At 38.3% G+C, this 19840-nt stretch overlaps 1 protein-coding gene across 1 annotated transcript in view; it reads left to right on the plus strand.

The window, feature by feature from the left end:
* Window positions 1-19840, plus strand: part of FREM2 (FRAS1 related extracellular matrix 2) — a 117193-nt gene that overhangs the window by 90669 nt on the left and 6684 nt on the right. Inside the window, exons 13-20 of the mRNA XM_066571144.1 lie at window positions 693-851; window positions 1743-2046; window positions 3897-4028; window positions 4620-4951; window positions 14398-14590; window positions 16858-16962; window positions 18085-18212; window positions 18302-18436. Coding sequence (XP_066427241.1) covers window positions 693-851; window positions 1743-2046; window positions 3897-4028; window positions 4620-4951; window positions 14398-14590; window positions 16858-16962; window positions 18085-18212; window positions 18302-18436 — 1488 coding nt within the window. The remainder of the gene's footprint in view (window positions 1-692; window positions 852-1742; window positions 2047-3896; window positions 4029-4619; window positions 4952-14397; window positions 14591-16857; window positions 16963-18084; window positions 18213-18301; window positions 18437-19840) is intronic.

Raw genomic sequence — 19840 nt, forward strand, 5'->3', positions numbered from 1 at the left:
TGAAAGACTGAAGTCTTCAGAGTATCATTCGAGGCATATTCTGCTCATATAATCAGTCTTACAAACTGATGGCCTCTCAGAAACACTCTCTGGGAATACAATCTCTGTGTTGTGAAAAGAGTAATTTCAGGTGAAATATGACTTCTCCTACCAAAATCATGTTAATATCATTCTTATTGTATAAGATAAAAAAGCCACACATTCTTGTTATTTAGCGTTGTATCATGCATACTTTTAATTCAAACAGTGTACTCCTCTGATTTGGCATAAAATGTGCTTGAAAGTCCCTGTCTGCTTCAGCAGTGTCACACCATGTATAATCTGACTCCAGACAGCCAGACAGAAGAGACACAGCCTTTGCTGATGGCAAACACCCCATTTCCACCAGGCATTAAAGCATACACTACATAGGAGGTTCTACCAGAGTACTGAAGTGATAACAAAAACACAGGGAGACAAGGTTAAAGGTCTGGGATGTTCACTGTTCTGTAAAGAAAATTTTCATTTTAGCTCTTCCTTTTGCACCCTGCAGTGTACTTTCAGTGCCTCAACCCTTTCTCAATAGCTCATCCAGATGAGGTCTTAGAACTTTTTTTGGAAAGATGTTTTGAAGGCTAGACATACTCTGATCGAGGTCCAGCTTGGTTATTTGAGTTTTCACAGGCAACTGTTTCTGTATTTTTCACTGTCAGACAGCCAAGGCCATTGTTTACATTGAAGAAATGAACAGCATGGCAGATGTCACCTTTCCCTCTGTGCCTCAAGTTGCATCTCTGTTGATATATGATGATACTTCTAAAGCCAAAGACAGAACCAGTCCCATTGCTGGCTATCCTGTCATCTGTATCACAGTGAGTATCTCTGTGGAAAAACAGAAAAAATCAGTATATGGATTTTGTTCAGTGGAATTTATACACCCAGTATCAATCCATATGGTGATGAGTCACACATATTAGTCACGCATATTAGTTTGAGCTAGAATTATCCTTAGAGCTAATCTAATTTGTCTGGATAATGAATCCATTCTCAGGAGGAGAAAAAGCATAGAAAGATGTTTCACTTGTTCCTCACTAAGAATAGTGCAATATTGATACCCACACTGTGTTTGTGATTGCATGACCTTAGTATTTCCTGCATTATCCTGCCTTAATTTGTAGAGTTAATATCAATGGAGATAACAGATGAGCCATTGTTTTCAATGAGTGCCACAGACTCTAAAATGAATGCTGAAGGGAATACAGGCTTCTTTCATTTTTTTCACTAGTAGTTTTGCAACTGAAAAGTTTACATAAATATTCATATACCTTGAAGAATGTTTTGTCTATCTTCAATTTGTTTTTCACACATTCCTTTTGCACAGGAATGTCACAAGTTGAATGGTTCTTCTAAATAAAAAAAGAATCAAAGAAAATAAGTCTTTAAATGCAAAGTGTATTTGCAGAATTAGATCAAAGGGAAAAATTAAAATTAAAGTAGTACATGGGAGTGTGGCTTGTGCCTTCATAACTATGCCATGTTTTCACCTATAAATAAATTTAAAATAATATTTTTTAATTCAGTAAGCATAATTAGATATACCTTTTAATGTACCCTAACAGTGCTAAATACCTAAATAAGGTGATTTCTTATGAGATTTAGTGGGATTGTCAGTTCCATGTTGTTGAGTTTTGTGACTCTTGATGACTTGAAATTCCTTTGCTGTGAAGCAAATAAATTATTAGCACATCTGCCTTGTTCTGCAGGCCTGTAATCCTAAGTACGAGGACTTTGACAAGACTGGCTCTATTTGTGCCAGTGAGAGCATCAACAATACCCTGACACGGTACCGGTGGCTTGTGAGTGCCCCCACGGGCCCCGATGGCGTGACCAGCCCCATGAAGGAGGTTGACTTTGACACCTTCTTCACTTCCTCTAAGATGATTACACTCGACTCCATTTACTTCCAAGCCGGTTCTCGTGTCCAGTGTGCAGCTCGGGCTGTGAATTCAGATGGGAATGAGGGTCTTGAGCTTATGAGCCCTATTGTCACTATAAGCACATCAGAAGGTAAGGCATCATCACCTACTGCAAGATTCACAGGTCTCTTTTGGATCCCAAATTCAGTCCTAACAAAAGCTGGTTACATGGTCAGGTGTTTTAACATCACCATGTCAGCTTTTCTTCTGCTGTTCATAGAGGTGGTGCAAAAACTGTCTTGACACTGCAAAGCATCGTATAAAGAAAAAGTTTTTCCTCTCTCCTAATTCTTCATGTCTTTAAATAATAACCCACATAGCAAATTTGTATGTTCATGAGAACAATATGTGACAGGCAAGTAAATTAGTGAAACCTGGCTCCTGTTGACTTTTGAATTTAACTGCAGTAATGATGCAGTACAGTCTCAGCTCCTGTTAAGCATTGAAGAATCCACATGGGAGTGGCATATCAAAGCCTAGCCAGAAGCAAAACCTCATTTAGCATTTAGGCCTCACTGGACACCTGAGAATTGATGTTTTCCTTGACTGAAGACTAAAGCAACTGTGCCCAATAACAGGACATGGAAAAAATTTTTCCTTGGTCAAAGCATTCATAATTATTCATCCTTCTTGTTACATGAAACACACTGGCTTTGTTATTGTAATAATGCATTATTTAGATTACACTTGAAAATTAGCAGAGCTAATTAGTTCAGGCTCAGGACTGAATTGTCATGTATAAATTACTTCCAGTACCTGAGCTTACTTATGATGTGGAAGGAAAGAAGTGCAATGATCGAAGCAAACTACAAAAATCCTGAATATTTTCCATTTTGAAGATGCCTGACCTCCAGTGCATAGACCAACTCTCAAAAGGAATTCAGATTGGGAAAAAAAAAAAAAAACCAAAACTAAAACCACCAACCAAACCAACCGACCAAAAAGCTGTCATGTGCAGAAAAGAAATTTGTTTCATCCTGACAGAAGTTTCCTACTTGGAGATGTTGAGCAACATTGGCTCCTCCAGCACCAATAAGTTCTCCAAGAGGAGGGCCCTGCCTCCTCTTTTCTTGAAATCCCTCAGAAATGGGCAAAGAGGACTGTTTCAGTTTCCCACATCTCCTTGTTTCTTACTTAGAGTACCTTGTAATCCTTTGGCCATCACACGACAGAGACCAGAATGTAGACACTACTGCATTGAACTGTGCAACTAGAAGTTGCATACATCTCAGATCACATGATTACAAACCTAATTTTCTGATCCTACAAACTTGGACTAATACTGGAACACATGGAACTAACATTGGAAAGGATTTCCAAAATAAGTTACACGTTCCCCTTTCCTGGAGAAATTCAAAATTCAAATTAACAAGGCCTTAAGCAACTTGATCCAGCTTTAGAGCTGTCTCTATTCTAAGCAGAATATTTCTACATATCTTGTGACACAATCTTTCTAACTACACTTTTATTACTGGTGGATCAGGAGACTCATGAATTTCTGAGGACAAATCACTGCATACTCCAATCCAGTGCCAAAACTAACTGAACAGCGGTCAGGTATCTTCCATATCTTCCATCCAAAATTTAGGATGGTGGGAGGAATTAAAACATATGCCTCTGAAGACCTCTGTAAGAAAGTATGTCACCTGCAAGTGAGGTTGACACATGCAACTGAAAAGACACAGATGCAATATCATCACCTTGTTCTGAAAATGTGATCCTGTTATCAAGTAATCATTTGTGTTTGAATCCTCTTTTGAGTAAATTCCTGTTGAAACCTCTGGAAAATACTTCTCAAAGTATTTACCTGTCATTGAAGAAAATTCTCATTGTTTTGGATACCTTTACTGTGGAAGAAAAGTACATCTTAAAAAGTGGAAAGAAAAGTATCGATTGTTTCCTATGGACATAAAGTAAGTTGCTTTCTCTTTTTCCCACTAGGTCTTTGTCAGCCGCGTATATCAGGAGTAGTTGGAGCAGAGCCATTCTCTGCCAAACTGCGCTACACTGGCCCAGAAGATCCCGACTATGCCAACCTCATCAAACTGACAGTCACAATGCCACATATTGATGGTATGAGAAAATCAGCTGTGGAGTTAGGAGAACTTATACAGTATGCTGTTATTCGAGCTATTTTACTGGTCAGGGTATTTTAAACTGACAAGTTAATAATGTAATCTTTTAACAGTAGGACCAAAGGAAAATGTTATGAATTAATAGGTGCAGTATGCAACAAGATGCATAAGATACTGTATTGGTACATCACCTCTGATGTGAAGAACATCATTTTCAGATTAACTGCATAATTTACATAAATTGGGCTAGACCTAAGCTTTGTAAAGCTCCTTTGAAGTGCATAGGAATATACCATTTAATTACTATTCGCACTATTTTTTATTTAATAATATATTGTATATTAATATATCTAAATGTTAATATGTTTAGAAATATTTTTTCTTTTCATAGTATACAGACAGTTATTGTGGGTAAAATTCTCATTCATACTTAGCATATCAACTTTCTTTGAATTCTGAAATATAGTAATTGGTGTAAGTACAAAATACAAGAGCACTGCATAACACGCTTAGTGTTTGACAAAGTCTGGCTAAATTAAGGAGGTCTGACAACTGAAATGTAGTGATAGTTATAAATTAATGTTTTTAGGCATGCTGCCTGTTATTTCTACAAGAGAGCTCTCCAACTTTGAGCTGACACTTAGCCCTGATGGAACTAGAGTTGGAAACCATAAGTGCTCCAACCTGTTGGATTACACAGAAGTAAAGACCCACCATGGCTTTTTAACTGATGCTACCAAGAATCCAGATGTGATTGGAGAGACCATTCCCTATCAGTACAGCCCAACAATCAGAGGCTCCAATACCTTGCGCTTCTACCGCAACCTGAATCTGGAAGCCTGCTTGTGGGAGTTCAGTAGCTACTATGACATGTCTGAGCTCCTCACAGATTGTGGAGGCACCATTGGCACAGATGGGCAGGTATGGAACTTGATTTTGTACTGTATTCTTGTAATAAAATATTTCCCTCGTAATACATCTGTGCTAGTAGAAATAAGAGAATAATTTGTTCTGAATGGAATTTGTTATGATTTTCTCACAATACAGTTCTGGGTTATTGTGGGGCAAACCAATTCCTCTTTTACTCTACAGTGAACCAATTTAGTCTTTTCTTAAAATGAAAGCCTTCTGAAGACTTGCTTTTAGCACATAGATAGCACTGGGCTAGTTAATATTTATTGTGATATATCTTTAAAAGCAGGTTTAAAACATTGTGGAGAGAGTTCTTGCTGACAGCAATGGACTGCTGAAGAACTACCAGCAGCTTTGCTGATCTCTTGTTCACTGTGCAGACAGCACAGTGTTCTCACCTTACCCAGCAGAAAATTACTTATACAGGAAGTGAAAAAAGCTGCCAATATGGAATGGTTGAAGTACAGAGCTGTGAAACTGGTTGGAGAGTTAAAAGCAAGAGATTGGAGAGAACTTCAGGGAAATTATTTCTAGAAATTCATAGTAATGTGGAAAGAAAAGGGTGCAGGATTTCTTCTAGAACAGTGACAGTGAAATGAATCCCTGAGTCTTCCCTGTATAATTACTAAATAAGCCTGTCTGATCCCATTCAGGCTCTGGAATACAGTGGCTGTGAATATGAAGTTTATGTACAGAAAAATATCTTTGAGGAATAATCCTACAGGCTGCGAGAAGGACTCATATCACAGAAGTCTATCCACAGCTAACTCACTGTCCTGGTACACTAGCATTCCTTTTTGAACCACAATGAAAAGAATGAGCCTGCTTTGTGAAATGGCCATAATTTCTCTGCTCTTTTGACATTTTGCCAGGGATACATCTGCTATGAGACCTTAGTAGACTTATTTGCACAAATTCTTATTTTCTATGCTATTTTCCCAAATGGCATAAAGCAGGTGTGGAAAATGTGTCATTGCCCACAGAAATATATAATCTTGTGCAACAGAGCTAATTTACTGCTAAAAGCATAGTCATCGATGGACATACAGATATTTAATTAGATAAACTGATTTTCTTTTGTTTTAATTTTGTTATAATTGCATGCCTAAAGTCCACCTTACTCCATGGGTATTCACAATAATCATAGTCAGTTTGCTGGACAAGAAATTGCACCACAATCTCTTTATCACTTGGTTAACTTCCTAACATTCTGCCCCTCTTAACTAGAGATTATATACTCTAAGTCAGAAAATGAGAATAAAATGGAGGTTCTGCCTGTCTCACATACAAAGGCCTTGATGGATATGTCATCTCACTGCTTTGTCATCAATTCTGGTTCCTTGTCTGTTACAGAGACCAGTTTAACGTCTCTGCCTTCATGTTGGAAGCTTACTGTCCATGCTCTGCTTGGGCTTGGCCTCTGCTGAAAGCAGATCCTCCTACAGGTGCATTCCATGAGATCTGTGAAGCTGTCAGAGGGAAAGGGAAGGCATCCAAGTGTGGGATGTAAACCTTACACATTCCCACAAGATAAAAATTACACTTGTCTTTACTGTTCTTAGAATGATTTCATTTCTCCATTTCTTTGACTCATCATTCCTTTGACTATCTCCTTATGCCCAGGCAATATGAAACTGCAAATTCTTATTTCCCATACAAAGCAACCATAAGCACACACAACTCGAAGCATCTGTATGAAGCTTCCATATGAAGCTATGCAAGCCACTTCTCTCTGAGTGAAAAGGAAGGAAAACCTGGTGTGAAACCATTTTAAATACTTCTGTGTCCTCTAGACAAAAGGGTGAATAGCTGCTTTAGACAAATATGTATCTAAATAAAACCTATTTATCTCTATGTTCATATAGACAGAGAAGGAAATAAGTACCATTCCAATATTTTAGTAAATTGAAAGAACCTGTGTATTCAGTTTTGGAGGACATGAATAAGTGGCAATGTGGCCAGAGAAGTGAGCTGCACTTTCCTGAGGCTTCAGAAGTATTATGTACTTTATGTAAGTTATCTCGTTTACAAGCAGAGGGTGATCAACATGAGCTGTGAGAACCATGCAACTGCAGCTGAAGCTATCCTTTAGTGCCTTCTAGGTTATGGTAAAAAGGTTTACAGTATGTTAAGTGAAATATCAAGCTGAATTACTTCTAGCAGTGAAGCATTTCCCTGCAGCCAGTGCGTGCTTCACTGCCCTCCCTGTTTTCCCCAACTCCATTTAATTCTTCTCCAGGTTTGGTCTTTATCTTCACATGACCCCTCCAGCTGAGAGGGGAGGCAGTCAGTGCCCTATCTCTGTGGTTGTCACCATTGTTGTTTTTTTCTCCTTCGGTGAACAATTAATAATCCTCTTCTGTGAGAGGAAAGCTGGCAGCTATGGTTTTCACCATTTTTTTAGCAGACAAAGGAAGCCCAAATTCTATTATTCAGACAGAACAGATAAATAACAAAAACACTCTTACCATATCCTGCTACCACTGCAAATTTAATATATTGAATTTACCAGATACTTTGGCTAGAACTTTAGGCTCAACATTTTGTTTCTTGGTTCCAGTTCTCCTGTACCTGTGTGGTCAAACAAAGACAGCCTTGTTGATTTAGACAGAGAGATTTCACAGAAAGAATGGGCAATATCTTAAATGATGTGGACCTTCACTTCATGGGAGCTCCTGGTATGGTAGGGGAAGAAGATGAACTTTAGTAAGCAAGAAGTGAGGTAGTAGACCTGCAGCTGGTGCAGTTCTTCTGGCACAGCTCCTAGTGTTTGCTGAAGGCTGCAGCTGTCTTGGTCAGTTCCCATGAACTCATGAACTGTCATAATACATACAGAGAAGGTCTTAGTTTTCTCTTTATTTTTTTTTCCTTTGAGGCCTTTTGATTGTGACCCACTCTCTTTCTCAATTATTCTGTGCATGAGCAAACCCTGTGTGAGCTAGATGCAGCACTCCTTTCAGTGTGCAGCGTGACGGTTTGTTCCTGGGGTCTGCCCAAAACTGAAAAACCAGGCACTTATATATCTAAAGATGGACTTAGATGTGCAGTTTAAAGAACTTCTACCTAAAATTAAAGACCTGTTCCTCTTTAAATTGAGCTAATCAATTTGGATTAGTGTTCTGTACTTGTGAAGGTCAGCTTTGATGATTAACAGTTTTCTTTAGGACAGCCTGCACTCACGGTCTAAAATTCAGTGTCTACTTTTGGATATGTCTAGGCCTTAAAAAGGGGGAACTCACCTCTTTGAAGGCTGTGTTCCAGTATTTCCAAGTATCTAACAAAGGCTGGGTTTTACTTCATGGGGACATTGTGAGAGTCAAGTACTACAGACATCTCACATTCTCCCAATACAGGTTCAAAAACAATGACAGATATTCATGAAATGAAGTGAAAAAATGAGACAGTGAAAACCAAGCAAGTGACCGTACTTTAATGAAGTGTATACTGAAGTACTGGCCTACACTTATTTCACATATTATTATGGAGTGTGAAGTATCATTTGATCCCATTTCCTGCTGTTTTACCTGTTTGCTATAGCCAGGCAGTTTGGCATCTGAAGGCTTCTGTGTGGTTCTGGCCAAGTATTTATATATGGATGTTGCTTTCTGTAGTTTCAGTCCATTGCCAGACTTAGAATAGGGAAGCAAGGAAATTACCATTCAAACTAATTTTATTAATGACAGCTCGTTAAGCAGGTCTTTTATAGGAGCAAGAAGGTGAAGAACATGTAGTAAAATACTTGAATGTATAGCTTTATACCTTGAAACTATGGTAATTGAGTATGGCTGAACAGTTCACTTTTTTCTCTTCAAAAACCAGTTATTTTTGGCCCAAACTGAAAATGTCTTTCTTCCAGTATGTTCAGGTCACATTTATGCTATGCATGTTATAGCACTGAGCATTTCAAAATCCCATTATGCAATCAGGTTTTAAAATCACTAATGTACTGCTGCACCTTATACAAGGCAGCCTGCAGAGAGTTTTTATTACACAGAAACAGTGTAATAAAAGCAGCTTTATAGGAACTAGTTTTGCCAAAATCGTACTTTAAGGTGAAAACTCACCTATTCTGAAAATCTTACTAGATGCTGTAAAATTCAAACAGACAGAAATGTCTGTTTTCAGATTTTTATATTCACTTTAGTGACTCCAGTCAATTTTAAGAAAACTCTGCAACTCATGTTCCCTTGACATGGAACCTCTCTATAAGGCAAACATTTTTTTCTCTAGCTGCAAAGGTGCGTTTAGTAAGCTGTAAAGAATAAAAAGCTATAAAGTGAATGCACCAGCTGTGTAACAAAGTCAGAGGTTACATTTTTTCAAGGGACTGGCATTTCAAGGCTGTATTGCATTCTCTTCTCCATTCAGACTTCTTTAAACAAACCTGCTTTGCATTTCACCTGTGACCTACCTGTCTGAGTGTCTTCTTAGGGCCAAATCTTAGTTTTGCCATATTGACATTGTGTAAACAGTTAATTGATAACATTGTTAAACTTGTGTGACTCAAATTCACAGACATCACAAGTAAATGCAATAGAAGATGAGACCTGGAATAATTTGGAGAATAAAAATACAATTTTCATACAAAGCCTGTTTCATTGAGATACACAAAATAAAACACAGACTTGTGTTATTTCTAATGTCTAATTTAATCAGTACTATCAATGTGCACACACACATACACTGACAAGCTCTGCCCTCTGGAAATGTAAGCCAGCTAAATAAAGCATACTATAAATGTAGAACAGAGTCCATGACACAAACCCTTTATTGAAAATAATTTTTTATTGTAAATATTCTAAATTGTTATGTGATAGATTCTCAAAATAATTGTGTATTTTACTTAATGAAGTTTGACAGATTGCATCTGAAAGGGGAAGAAAAGAAAAACATGTATAGAAACTCCCATTCATACTTACTAAGTTTTAAATAGGAATTGTCAGTATTCTAAACCAGACCTTATGATCTGTGATAATTTATCTCACAAAAAAATGTATGAAGCTCTATTTCTTAGATCAATGTATAAATAATGTTCTTCTCTCACACATGTGGATTTTGAGGTTTGACAATTTTTAATCTAAATTTTTCCAGATATTATGTGTAAGAGTCTGTTCCCTCCTTGGAACAATTTTTGTCTTCTGTCTTCCCAGGCTCTCCAAACCTGGCATTGTCATGAAGTATGAGACAGAATTTCCCCAGTTCATCTGTTGTGTAGCTGTAGTCTGTATTTCTCTCCTGGTATCAGAAGACTAAATTCATACCCCCTTATTATTGTTTAAAATCAATGTTACTGAATGTAATTTTTTCTGTGTAATTGGTTAAATCTCCTGTGCATGGGATGCATGGATACATAGTGCACCTGTCCTGTCTCTCCACAGCAGCTAAGCTGATCCTACACTTACACAGCTCTAAGTCACCCTTTTGGTTTCATCAGTGTCACACTGAGATATAAAATGAACAGCTGGCTATTCCCAATAGGCTTTGCATGAAGTGCTGGAAAAGAAAGATAACTCAATGGAAAGAATGTTTTCTCATGTTGGTCTAAATAGCATTATTAGGAGGGCTGGAGAAGTCAAACTCCTCCATCTGTGTAACACATTCCATCGATTCATTTGGGGGGTAGGGCAGTGTCTGTTCACTTTGACACAGCTTTCCTCTGCAGTTGACTTCCTCTTTATTTTATTTTCACTATATCAAAAAGATCCTTACCTATACGGTGTCTTGAGATTTTTCTGTTCTGCCTACAGAAGGGTAGATTCCACCTTGTAGGAATGAGAGGCTCTTAAAAGTTTTCGTTTACTATTAGAGAGAATTATTTATTCAGTAATTCTCTGACTATCAGTGTTGTAGGTTTGCCTCCAGACCTGCAAATCCATGAGTGCCTGTAGAAGGGTGTGTGTGCATAAAAACTCAAGGAACTTTTAGCAACAAATTCTTCCTCCCCCATCCATGCCATGAATCACACATAAGGGCAGCAGTACTGATGGAAGCACATGAGTACACAAACAAATTCCTAGGCTGAGGCAAGCAGCTCTGCTGCCCAGACACCTCTTGCGGGTTTTGCTAAAAGGGAAGAACCTTTTAAATTCTACAGCCCTAGAAATGGAGAGATTTCAGATTTCTCCCCAGAGCAGGAGTAATATGTCAAAGGAGCAGTGTTCCTGGCAAACTTGCCGCAGAAGGCATCCTGCTACTAGATTTTGACCAGTGCAAATAAGCTGAGGTCTCTAACACTATGGTCCCATTAAATGGAGGCAAGAAGACCCCAAAATGTGGCTTACAAATCTCATTAGTGGATTGCTTTGTGTAAAGTACACATGAAGAGCCAATGATACATTGAAAACTGAGAAAAGCTTTGTAATGAGGGGTGGTTTTTTTAGTTTGGTGTGTCATAAGGTACTGAGCTAGAAGGAGTTTTGTGGATCACCCTATCCAGGCCTCTGCCTTAAGTCTATATAATGTCATTCCAAAACTAGTAAACTTAATCTAAAACTTAACAGGATTTCATGGCCTCACTATTCTTGCAGAGTGCCACCACACTGAGGGCTGGAAACTCTTCTGGTTTCTAGGCTGTGTTTGTCCTGGCCATCTTAGAGCCATTTGCTCCCGTGTCAGCACTATCTTTCATCATCAGTGGCCCTTCTGTGCACTTAGTGTCCTGATATATATAGACAGCATTCTTACTTCCTCTCAGCCTTTGTTGTACTGGGCTCAACAGCACTGCTATTTTAGACTCTTCTCATCTGATAGTTTTGCCATTCCTGTGATTATGTTGATTTCTTTTTCTGCAGTCTACAATGCAAATTAGACTTTTTCAAGCATGGATGATCAAAGCTGTTTCAGATAAGCTCTCAGTAGTACTCTGTATAATGGCATGCATGCTTCTAATTTCCACCCCATTCCTCAGTTTATCTTAGGATCATAGCACATGGAGAGGGTAGGAAGGTCATAGTTATGATGTGATCAACTCGCATAACAAAATTTCTTTCCCCTCTATTGTGTCTAATGAATGTCTTTCATTTCTACAGAAATCCCTGTGACTGGTTTCTATTACCTTATACTTTAAGCTATAAGATTTCATCTCACTGCTATTATTCTAATCCTCAAGGTCATTAAATTCTCACTTTGATATTCCAGTCCTCTACTTTATCATTAAGCATTATGTATGCTTCTATTTAAGAAAATAATGAGCATATATTAAATCCTGTTCCACATACTTTTGTCTCTTCCTTATAAGCAAACTAAATTTCAGATCTCTGACTTCGGTGTCTAATTCTTACTGTACAGCATCCAGATATAGAACAAAAAGGCAGAGAGAAAAGCCAACACAGTTTGTCTGGGATGACCTTACAATAGTAATACATTTTTTATGCAATCAAATGTATTCATTCAGTTCTTGATACTGGTCCAGGAAATGACAAATTTTTGAGGTTCCCCCTGAATCAAAAGCAAACCATAAGACACTCAAGAGCTGCATCATTGCTATATTTTTTTAATGTAAGTGAGAATATAATGTTGTTATTTGGAAAAATTTAGTGAATCTGTGTCCAAAATAATTGCTCAGATACTCATGCCAGTATCCATACTCCCACAGATAAATTTGCAGCTTAAATGGTACTAAATGATAATATTTTTGTCTAACTTTACTGGTCGTCTAATATATAGAGAAAACTTTTTTTCTGTTCCAAATAGAAGTTCTTGATTTTGATTATGTACAACCAACAAAGCATTAATATAATCTACAACTCTAGTTTCTCATCTACCAGTCTGTGTTAGTGTTTTATTTTTCAGTGGCGCCAGACTCTTTTCAGTGGTGCCCAGTGACAGGACAAGGAGCAACGGCCATAAACTAAAGCAAAAAACATTCCACCACAACATGGGAAAGAACACAAGAGGGTGGCAGAGCACTGGAACAGGCTGCCCAGTGAGGTCATGGAGTCTCCCTTTCTGGAGACATTCAAAACCCAGCTGGACATGTTCCTGTGTAACCTGCTCTAGGTGACCCTGAGTGGCAGGTGGGCTGCCTGGGTGATCTCCTGAGGTTCCTTCCACCCCTAAAATTCTGTGATTCTGTGATACTGTGTGTTTCCAAATGACTACTATCTAAATGCTACCACATATTATAGAATGAGTCAAACAGTATAAGTCAAAAACTTTTTGTTAGCCCAGAGTGCAGATCAAGGAGAGTCACACGTGACAGTGAGTTGTGGCAGGCAACTATGAACATTTGCCTTAATGAAGTCCTTAATTAGGTCAAAGTATTTAGTGAGTGCAAGCAGTAAAATTGTGGTTACATTATATTAGTAAAGGTTCTGTCAGGCATTTCAAAGTGTAAAGCAGCTGTAAGTTGATGGTCATTCAGCCCCTTGACTTGCTGCTGGTTGAACCCAGCTTCCTTATAAACTTCCTTGAATACTGGGGAATTTTTGATAATGCAAAACACTCTTTAGAAGGATGTAAGGTAATCAGGGAAATGTTCAGATGTGCAAATTTATATATGGAATTTCTGTTGGAACTAAATCAGAGTTCAACAACTTTTATGACTTCGAAAAGTTTCCCACTGGGAGATGATCTCAATGTCTTTCCTCCCTCTAAGAAAATCCAGAATGTCTAAAAGGATCTGGATTGCACATTTCATACTGAGATATGTGAGTGACAAAGTATTTGTAACCAAACATAAACACGAAATCTTCAGACAGGCTTAGATCTGTGTATCATATAAGAGCTGTCTTAAGAGGTGACAGTTTAATGACACTATTTTTCTTGTCTTCTTTCATAATATATATATATATATAATGAATATGTAATTCTTCATAATTACAGCACAATTGTTTGGTCCAATGTATAAAGAAAGGCTCTATTTTTAAATCCATATCAGCTTGCTTGTCATGTTTAGCTCTTCCAGACAGTGAAGAACAGTCTGATTTCTGTGTTTGCATGCAGCATGTTAGTTATTATCCATGCACAGAGGAAGAAAGAGTTTCAGAGGTGGCTAAGTAAAGTCCAAGGACTCAGTCTTGCAATGATATTCGAGCTTCAAATTTCAGCATCTTCCAGAAGAGCTTCTTAGTTGACAGTAACAAGAACATAAACAAAAGAGTTGGTTAAGGCATAACCATCGAGCAAATGAAAAAGCATATTTGAAAAATTCCTAAAGCCTTCATTTGTAGTTGTGTTGTTTATGTACTAAAAATACCTGAACAAAAATGATGAATCAAAGTTAAGTGGGTTATGTTTTATCAGTTTGAAGTAAAAAGATTAAATTTGAAGGGATGTAAGCTCAGCTGAAAACCACTGAAACATGTTTTTGCATGTCATCTGTAGTTTACAAAAAGAGAGAATTTGATTGAGTCACAGTATTTATTTCAAGTTCTGTCTTCTCCTGCATTTAGCTTGCCTGTGCGATGCTGCCATTCATGATCACTAACCCTGATATACAATTCTGGTTTTTATAGGTTCTCAACCTAGTGCAGTCCTATGTCACGCTGAGAGTCCCTTTGTACGTCTCTTATGTTTTCCACTCTCCAGTGGGCGTCGGGGGCTGGCAGCATTTCGACCTGCAGTCAGAGCTCCGGCTGACTTTCGTGTATGACACTGCCATCCTGTGGAAGGACGGCATCGGTAGCCCGCCTGAAGCAGAGCTCCAAGGTGGGTGTTGCTTTTCTTGCCATGGAACTCATGCTCCGTTGCTGGGAGTGTAGTTTGCACACAGCAGGATGGTTTTTCAATCATTCCAATATCAAAAACTAACTAATAATTTCATTATTAAATTCAATTATGAATTGCAGTCTGTCGTTTCCTAGCACTCACAGGTGTCTGCTGGAGTTTTAATGAAAATCATGTAAAGTTGACATCAGCTCTTTTACTGCAAAGAAAGACAATTATATTGTTATATTTGAAGTACATGTGCAAAATTTAAAACATTTATATCTACTCAGAACTTCACATTTGGTACATTATGTAAGCAAATTCTGTTAGCACTCAAGCTATTTGCTCTTTAATGAAAATAATATGATACCATTTTTTTCTCACTATGAATGGCCAGTTTCAGAAACTTATGATATTTTGAAAATGTTATGAAAGATTCAAAAGAAACAGAATTATATCATGGGAGCCTCTCCTCTGTGTGAGAGTAGTAAATTCTGAGACATTCTACAATATGTTAAATACTGTCAGTAAATGTTTGTGAGTATAACTAGTCAACAAGTAGAAATCTATCATTGCAGAATTTATCTTTTAAAAACTTAAATTACTTTTTACAAATAGTGACATTCTATGCGCAAGTATGTGCATAGTATGGGCAAGATTAAAATACATAGTTACACCTGTGTGCTGTATTATTCTTTTTATGCAAATTTACTTAAAGTTTTCCAGCCTTACACTTCAGGTGTTTCCCATCTTTCACACCCTAAGGTAGAATACAGGTTACCAGCTGTAATTGTGTACATAAAGAATTTCAGGACTCCTGGGAACCTAAAGTCACTTTTTTGCTTCTGCTCACTCTGTATGTGAACTACAGAAATCATTGCTATGCCATTTCTGTCTTTCTGTTAAGAGCAGGAAATGAGGAGCAGTAAGGGGAATCTGCAGTGCATGAAGAATGAAGCATATGTCATGCCATGCCTAAAGAATGAGCCACATGCCACAGATCATGTGGTGTGCTAGTCACCAAATAACAACCAGATCTAATCTTCTGTCTCAGCAGTTACATGGTGCATCTATGCCACCATTTCCCATCTTTAATTTTTTTATTTCTCTGTTTAAGAAGTTGATGGCCACATCTTTGGAGGTGCCGAACGTTTTCAGTTCCCTTTGAAAACAACCAGTACAAAACAATCCTCAACATATCCCAGTGTTACTTGGGGAGTATTTTTTCAGCAGTTGTTTTGCTGGGCAAGGAGGGGTTAACTAGTTTCCGGTGTCTTTCCATACCTCTCAATTCATATAATTATGCTACATAAATTATAAGTAACACTGTAATGCAATCAAGGTCTTCTAAAGCCCAAATTAAAACCTGAATATATAGTTATTTCTATTGTACCAAGAAATATGGTTGGTACAGATGATTTTGTACAGGTGGTATACATTCACATTGATGTGTTCAATTTCCAGCACATTCATGGGGGAACATTCCTGTTTCCTTCTTTTTTCTGACAAGCAGAAAGGTGATACATCACTGGCTGTTTGTAAGGGAACGTTGGAGGAAATGCCTAAACTCTAAAGCTTTGCTGAACTCCAGAAGAAAAGAGTCTTGGTTGCAAGCTACAGAAGTAAACCATTTCTGGGTACAAGATCTTGTAATCTGAAGTTAGAATACATAAGGCCTGTATTTTGTGCTAAATTCCTGCCAAAAATTGCCAGCAATGCAAAGCCTATCAGAAGGAGTTTCACAGATTGCAGCACCCTAGAGCAGATTGCTGTGGAAGTCACAGCCAGCTGCTCCAGCTGATGCTGATGGTTGCTGCCTTGGCACAGAGGCACTGATAAAGGGCATCTCTGAAGCAGCTTTCATTGGTAGGAGTCAGCTTGAATACTTGGTGAAAATAAAAGTCTTCATTCTGCAGATTTCCCTGGCAGCTGACCATGCTGCCTGAACCCAAGCACAAACTGCTGTGTGAATTTTCCTGAGCATACTAGACCAGCTGTTTGGGCCCATGGTAACATGTCAAAGCATGGCTTTGCAGGGAAGATCCCTATATGCTTTGGAAGCTGCATCATGTCCTGAAAACTCAAAGCCTCACTGCATAAGTTCTTGTTTGAGAAGAATCTGGAATCAACCCAAAAAATACCAACAGGCCCCCCAAACACGTGACATGGCAAGGGTAGATGAAAGAGTGGGTCTGCTGTTTCAGAGGAGTGTGATTTCATTGACACCTGCAAGTGGAGCACACTTGTTAATTGGTTTCTGCTGGCAGGTTCCCTGTTCCCAACCAGCATGCGCATCAGTGAAGAGGGACGCTTGGTTGTCAACTTCAAGACTGAAGCCCGGTTTCATGGTCTGTTTGTTATGTCCCATCCTGGTAAGTGTAATCTACCCTTTAGCAGCACTACAGAAATAAAGACATCCTCCCCAAATTTGATACTATTTTTTTTTTCCTATTTCTGCTTCTGCTAGCTGATTTTTTTTTTCCTTTGGAAACTGTGCTCTTCAGATACAGATGTTTCCTCTGTTTGAGATTTCTTACAATGACTTACAGTCATTGATGACTGTATTCAGGTTGTCAAACTTGTTGAAATACACATTAATCTGATGGAAGGCAAATAGTTCCACTTGATCAAGAGCCTGATTTATGAAGGATGAAGATCTAGGCCATTGTGTCCATTGGGGATCTATAGATATATGTTTTTAACCCCATCGTTATAATTACTATTTACTTACATTGCCCTAGGAACTTAGCATTAAAATTTATTTTCTAACTTGAAGCTTTTCTAGGATATTTAGACCTTTCTCAGAGAGCAAGAAAAACTCTTGTGCAGGCATTGTATGATTCTGTTAATATAACACTCTCACTGACATTCAATTAGTCATTGCTGAGGACCTGTTCCTGCAATTTAATCTGTTTAAACCCCACTGCCTTTATTCAGAATAATTACAGGTGTAAAACTCAGTCTACAGACATAAATCTGAGCATGAATGCCAGCCATGGGAAAGAATATCTAACTAAATTAAATCTGCTGAACAACAGTGAGAAGAGAAAAAAAAAATAGGAAATCTCTTCTAGTTTAACTCGGTTATTTTTAATCTATATAACTCCTTCACGGTGCTTCTACTTTTTCTCACCTGTTCTCTAGTGTGTTTGGTTTTGCCTATAAGCAGAGACAAGTTTAAAATAGAAGGGTTTATAGATCTCTGCCATTCCACTCTCACTGTTTTGATGGTCTCTTAAATTTATTCTTCATACAGTTCTCTCATTGTGAACAAAAGCAGCAGCTGAATAGGCACTTGAACAAGAATCAAGGAGGCCCAGCTGAGCTGACTGTAATTTATTTTAGTTTCAGTTAATAAAACCCAATGCCCTGTGAAGGTATTAACATCAGCTATGGCATCAAGGTTTATGAATCATTGAGAATGTTTTTCAGGCCCCAAGAGTTTGCAATGAAACACTAAAGGTGACAAATCTGTCTCTCTGGCATGTTTCTAGCTTCATCTCTGACTTCCATGGTTATGTCAGCTGATCACCCAGGCCTCACTTTTAGCCTCAGCCTCGTCCGAAGCGAGCCAACCTACAACCTGCCAGTCCAGCAGTGGAGCTTCCTTTCTGACTTCGCGGTAAAACCTCGGCCCTCACCTTGTCCCCTTCTTCCCCAGCCCATCATTTGGGATGCTGGTGGCACAGCTCCCTCTCTCTCTGTGCCCAGGTTCGAGACTATTCTGGAACGTACACAGTGAAGCTGATAGCCTGCACCACTGCCCCACATCAGGAGTACAGCCTGCCCGTGATCTGCAATCCTAGGGAGCCCATCACTTTTGACCTGGACATCCGATTCCAGCAGGTACCCTTACAATGACACCTTCATCATGTTTCCTTTCTAATTTGATTCCCATTTGTTGGTCTTGTAGTAATAGTGCTAGGAACTGAATTTCTTGCTAATAAAGAAAGCATTCCTAAATTGGTGGGAGAGCACATACTCCTCTCCTGCTAAATAACTGTTGATTTAGGAGAAAGTTACTGTGATGCAAGAGTAACATTTAGGAATTCTGGTTTTGTCCATTAGATTTGGTAGTAAATAGTTTTATCGGGTAATTAGGAAAATATAGAACTATCATCAGAAGGTTTTCATCTGACACAAAATCAGAGTTAGGTCTCAGGTATTGAAAGTGGAACCTCCAGAGGAAGATTCATTCAGTCGTAAGGTAGAACTTCTCTCACTGACTGTAGAGGGAAGTGTAGATAGGCAACACTGCTTAGCTTTAAAACTCACAAAAGTGACCAAAACAAATCTGAGCCATAGCAATATGGATCATATGGAAACATATGGTAACAGGCAAACTGCATACCTTTCACAAAGTCCAGCTGTGAAGCTCTGTAGCTGGGAAAAAAATTGGGGAAGTGGATTCTTCTGTAGAAAACATTGGTTTTAAAAAAAACAACTGGGGGTGATGTTGGATAGTTAAGAGAACATAAACTTCCAGTTTTCCAGGTTATCAAAAGGGCTAGTGTGACCTTGGGATGTGTAAGGAGGAAGTTATATCATTTCTGTTATTTGGAGCTAGTACAGCCAATCCTGGAACAGTGTGGCTGTGGTTTCATGCTCATTAATAGTATAGATTATGCTATTAAATCATCTTACAGAATAAATCCATATCAGTCAGGGGTACACAATCACTTTTCTGTTGACTTAGCCAGAGTACACAAGGGAATGTATGCAGTCTTTATGCTTTCATTTGGCATTATGCCACCTGTGGGAGAACAGATGATTCCTGAGAGGGCATTAAGTCCTGGCAAGGAAGAGGGATGATACATGATCTGATGTGAAACCTGCCTTCTCAGACTTAACCACATTTCAACATTTTGGAGACGTTTGAATGGAATGGGTGAGGGGAATTTATACTAGTTCAGCACTTCAGCCTTTGTCTGGCACTTCTAATCTACTTCTAGGGACTCTAAAGCAATTAATAGCAATGCTAACCCACAACTTGTTCCTGATCCTAGTATAAACAAAAAGATGTTGATATTTCAAAGAAAGGTAAAAAAATGTACAAAAATCTTTGGAAAATAGGCAAAGTATGCTAGAAAGAGACCTAACTCTTACCTGGAAGTAGCCTATAAGTAAAAGCTATGGCTAAGAATTAGAACTGCCTTGGAATAAATAAATGGACACTGTAGGGGTTATTATATCAGATAAGGCCTTAATAATACACTATATGGAAGTTTCAGGTGCATCAATTCAAAATAG

The sequence above is a fragment of the Molothrus aeneus genome, chromosome 2, assembly GCF_037042795.1.
Source record: "Molothrus aeneus isolate 106 chromosome 2, BPBGC_Maene_1.0, whole genome shotgun sequence".
In the NCBI taxonomy this organism is placed as follows: Eukaryota; Metazoa; Chordata; class Aves; order Passeriformes; family Icteridae; genus Molothrus; species Molothrus aeneus.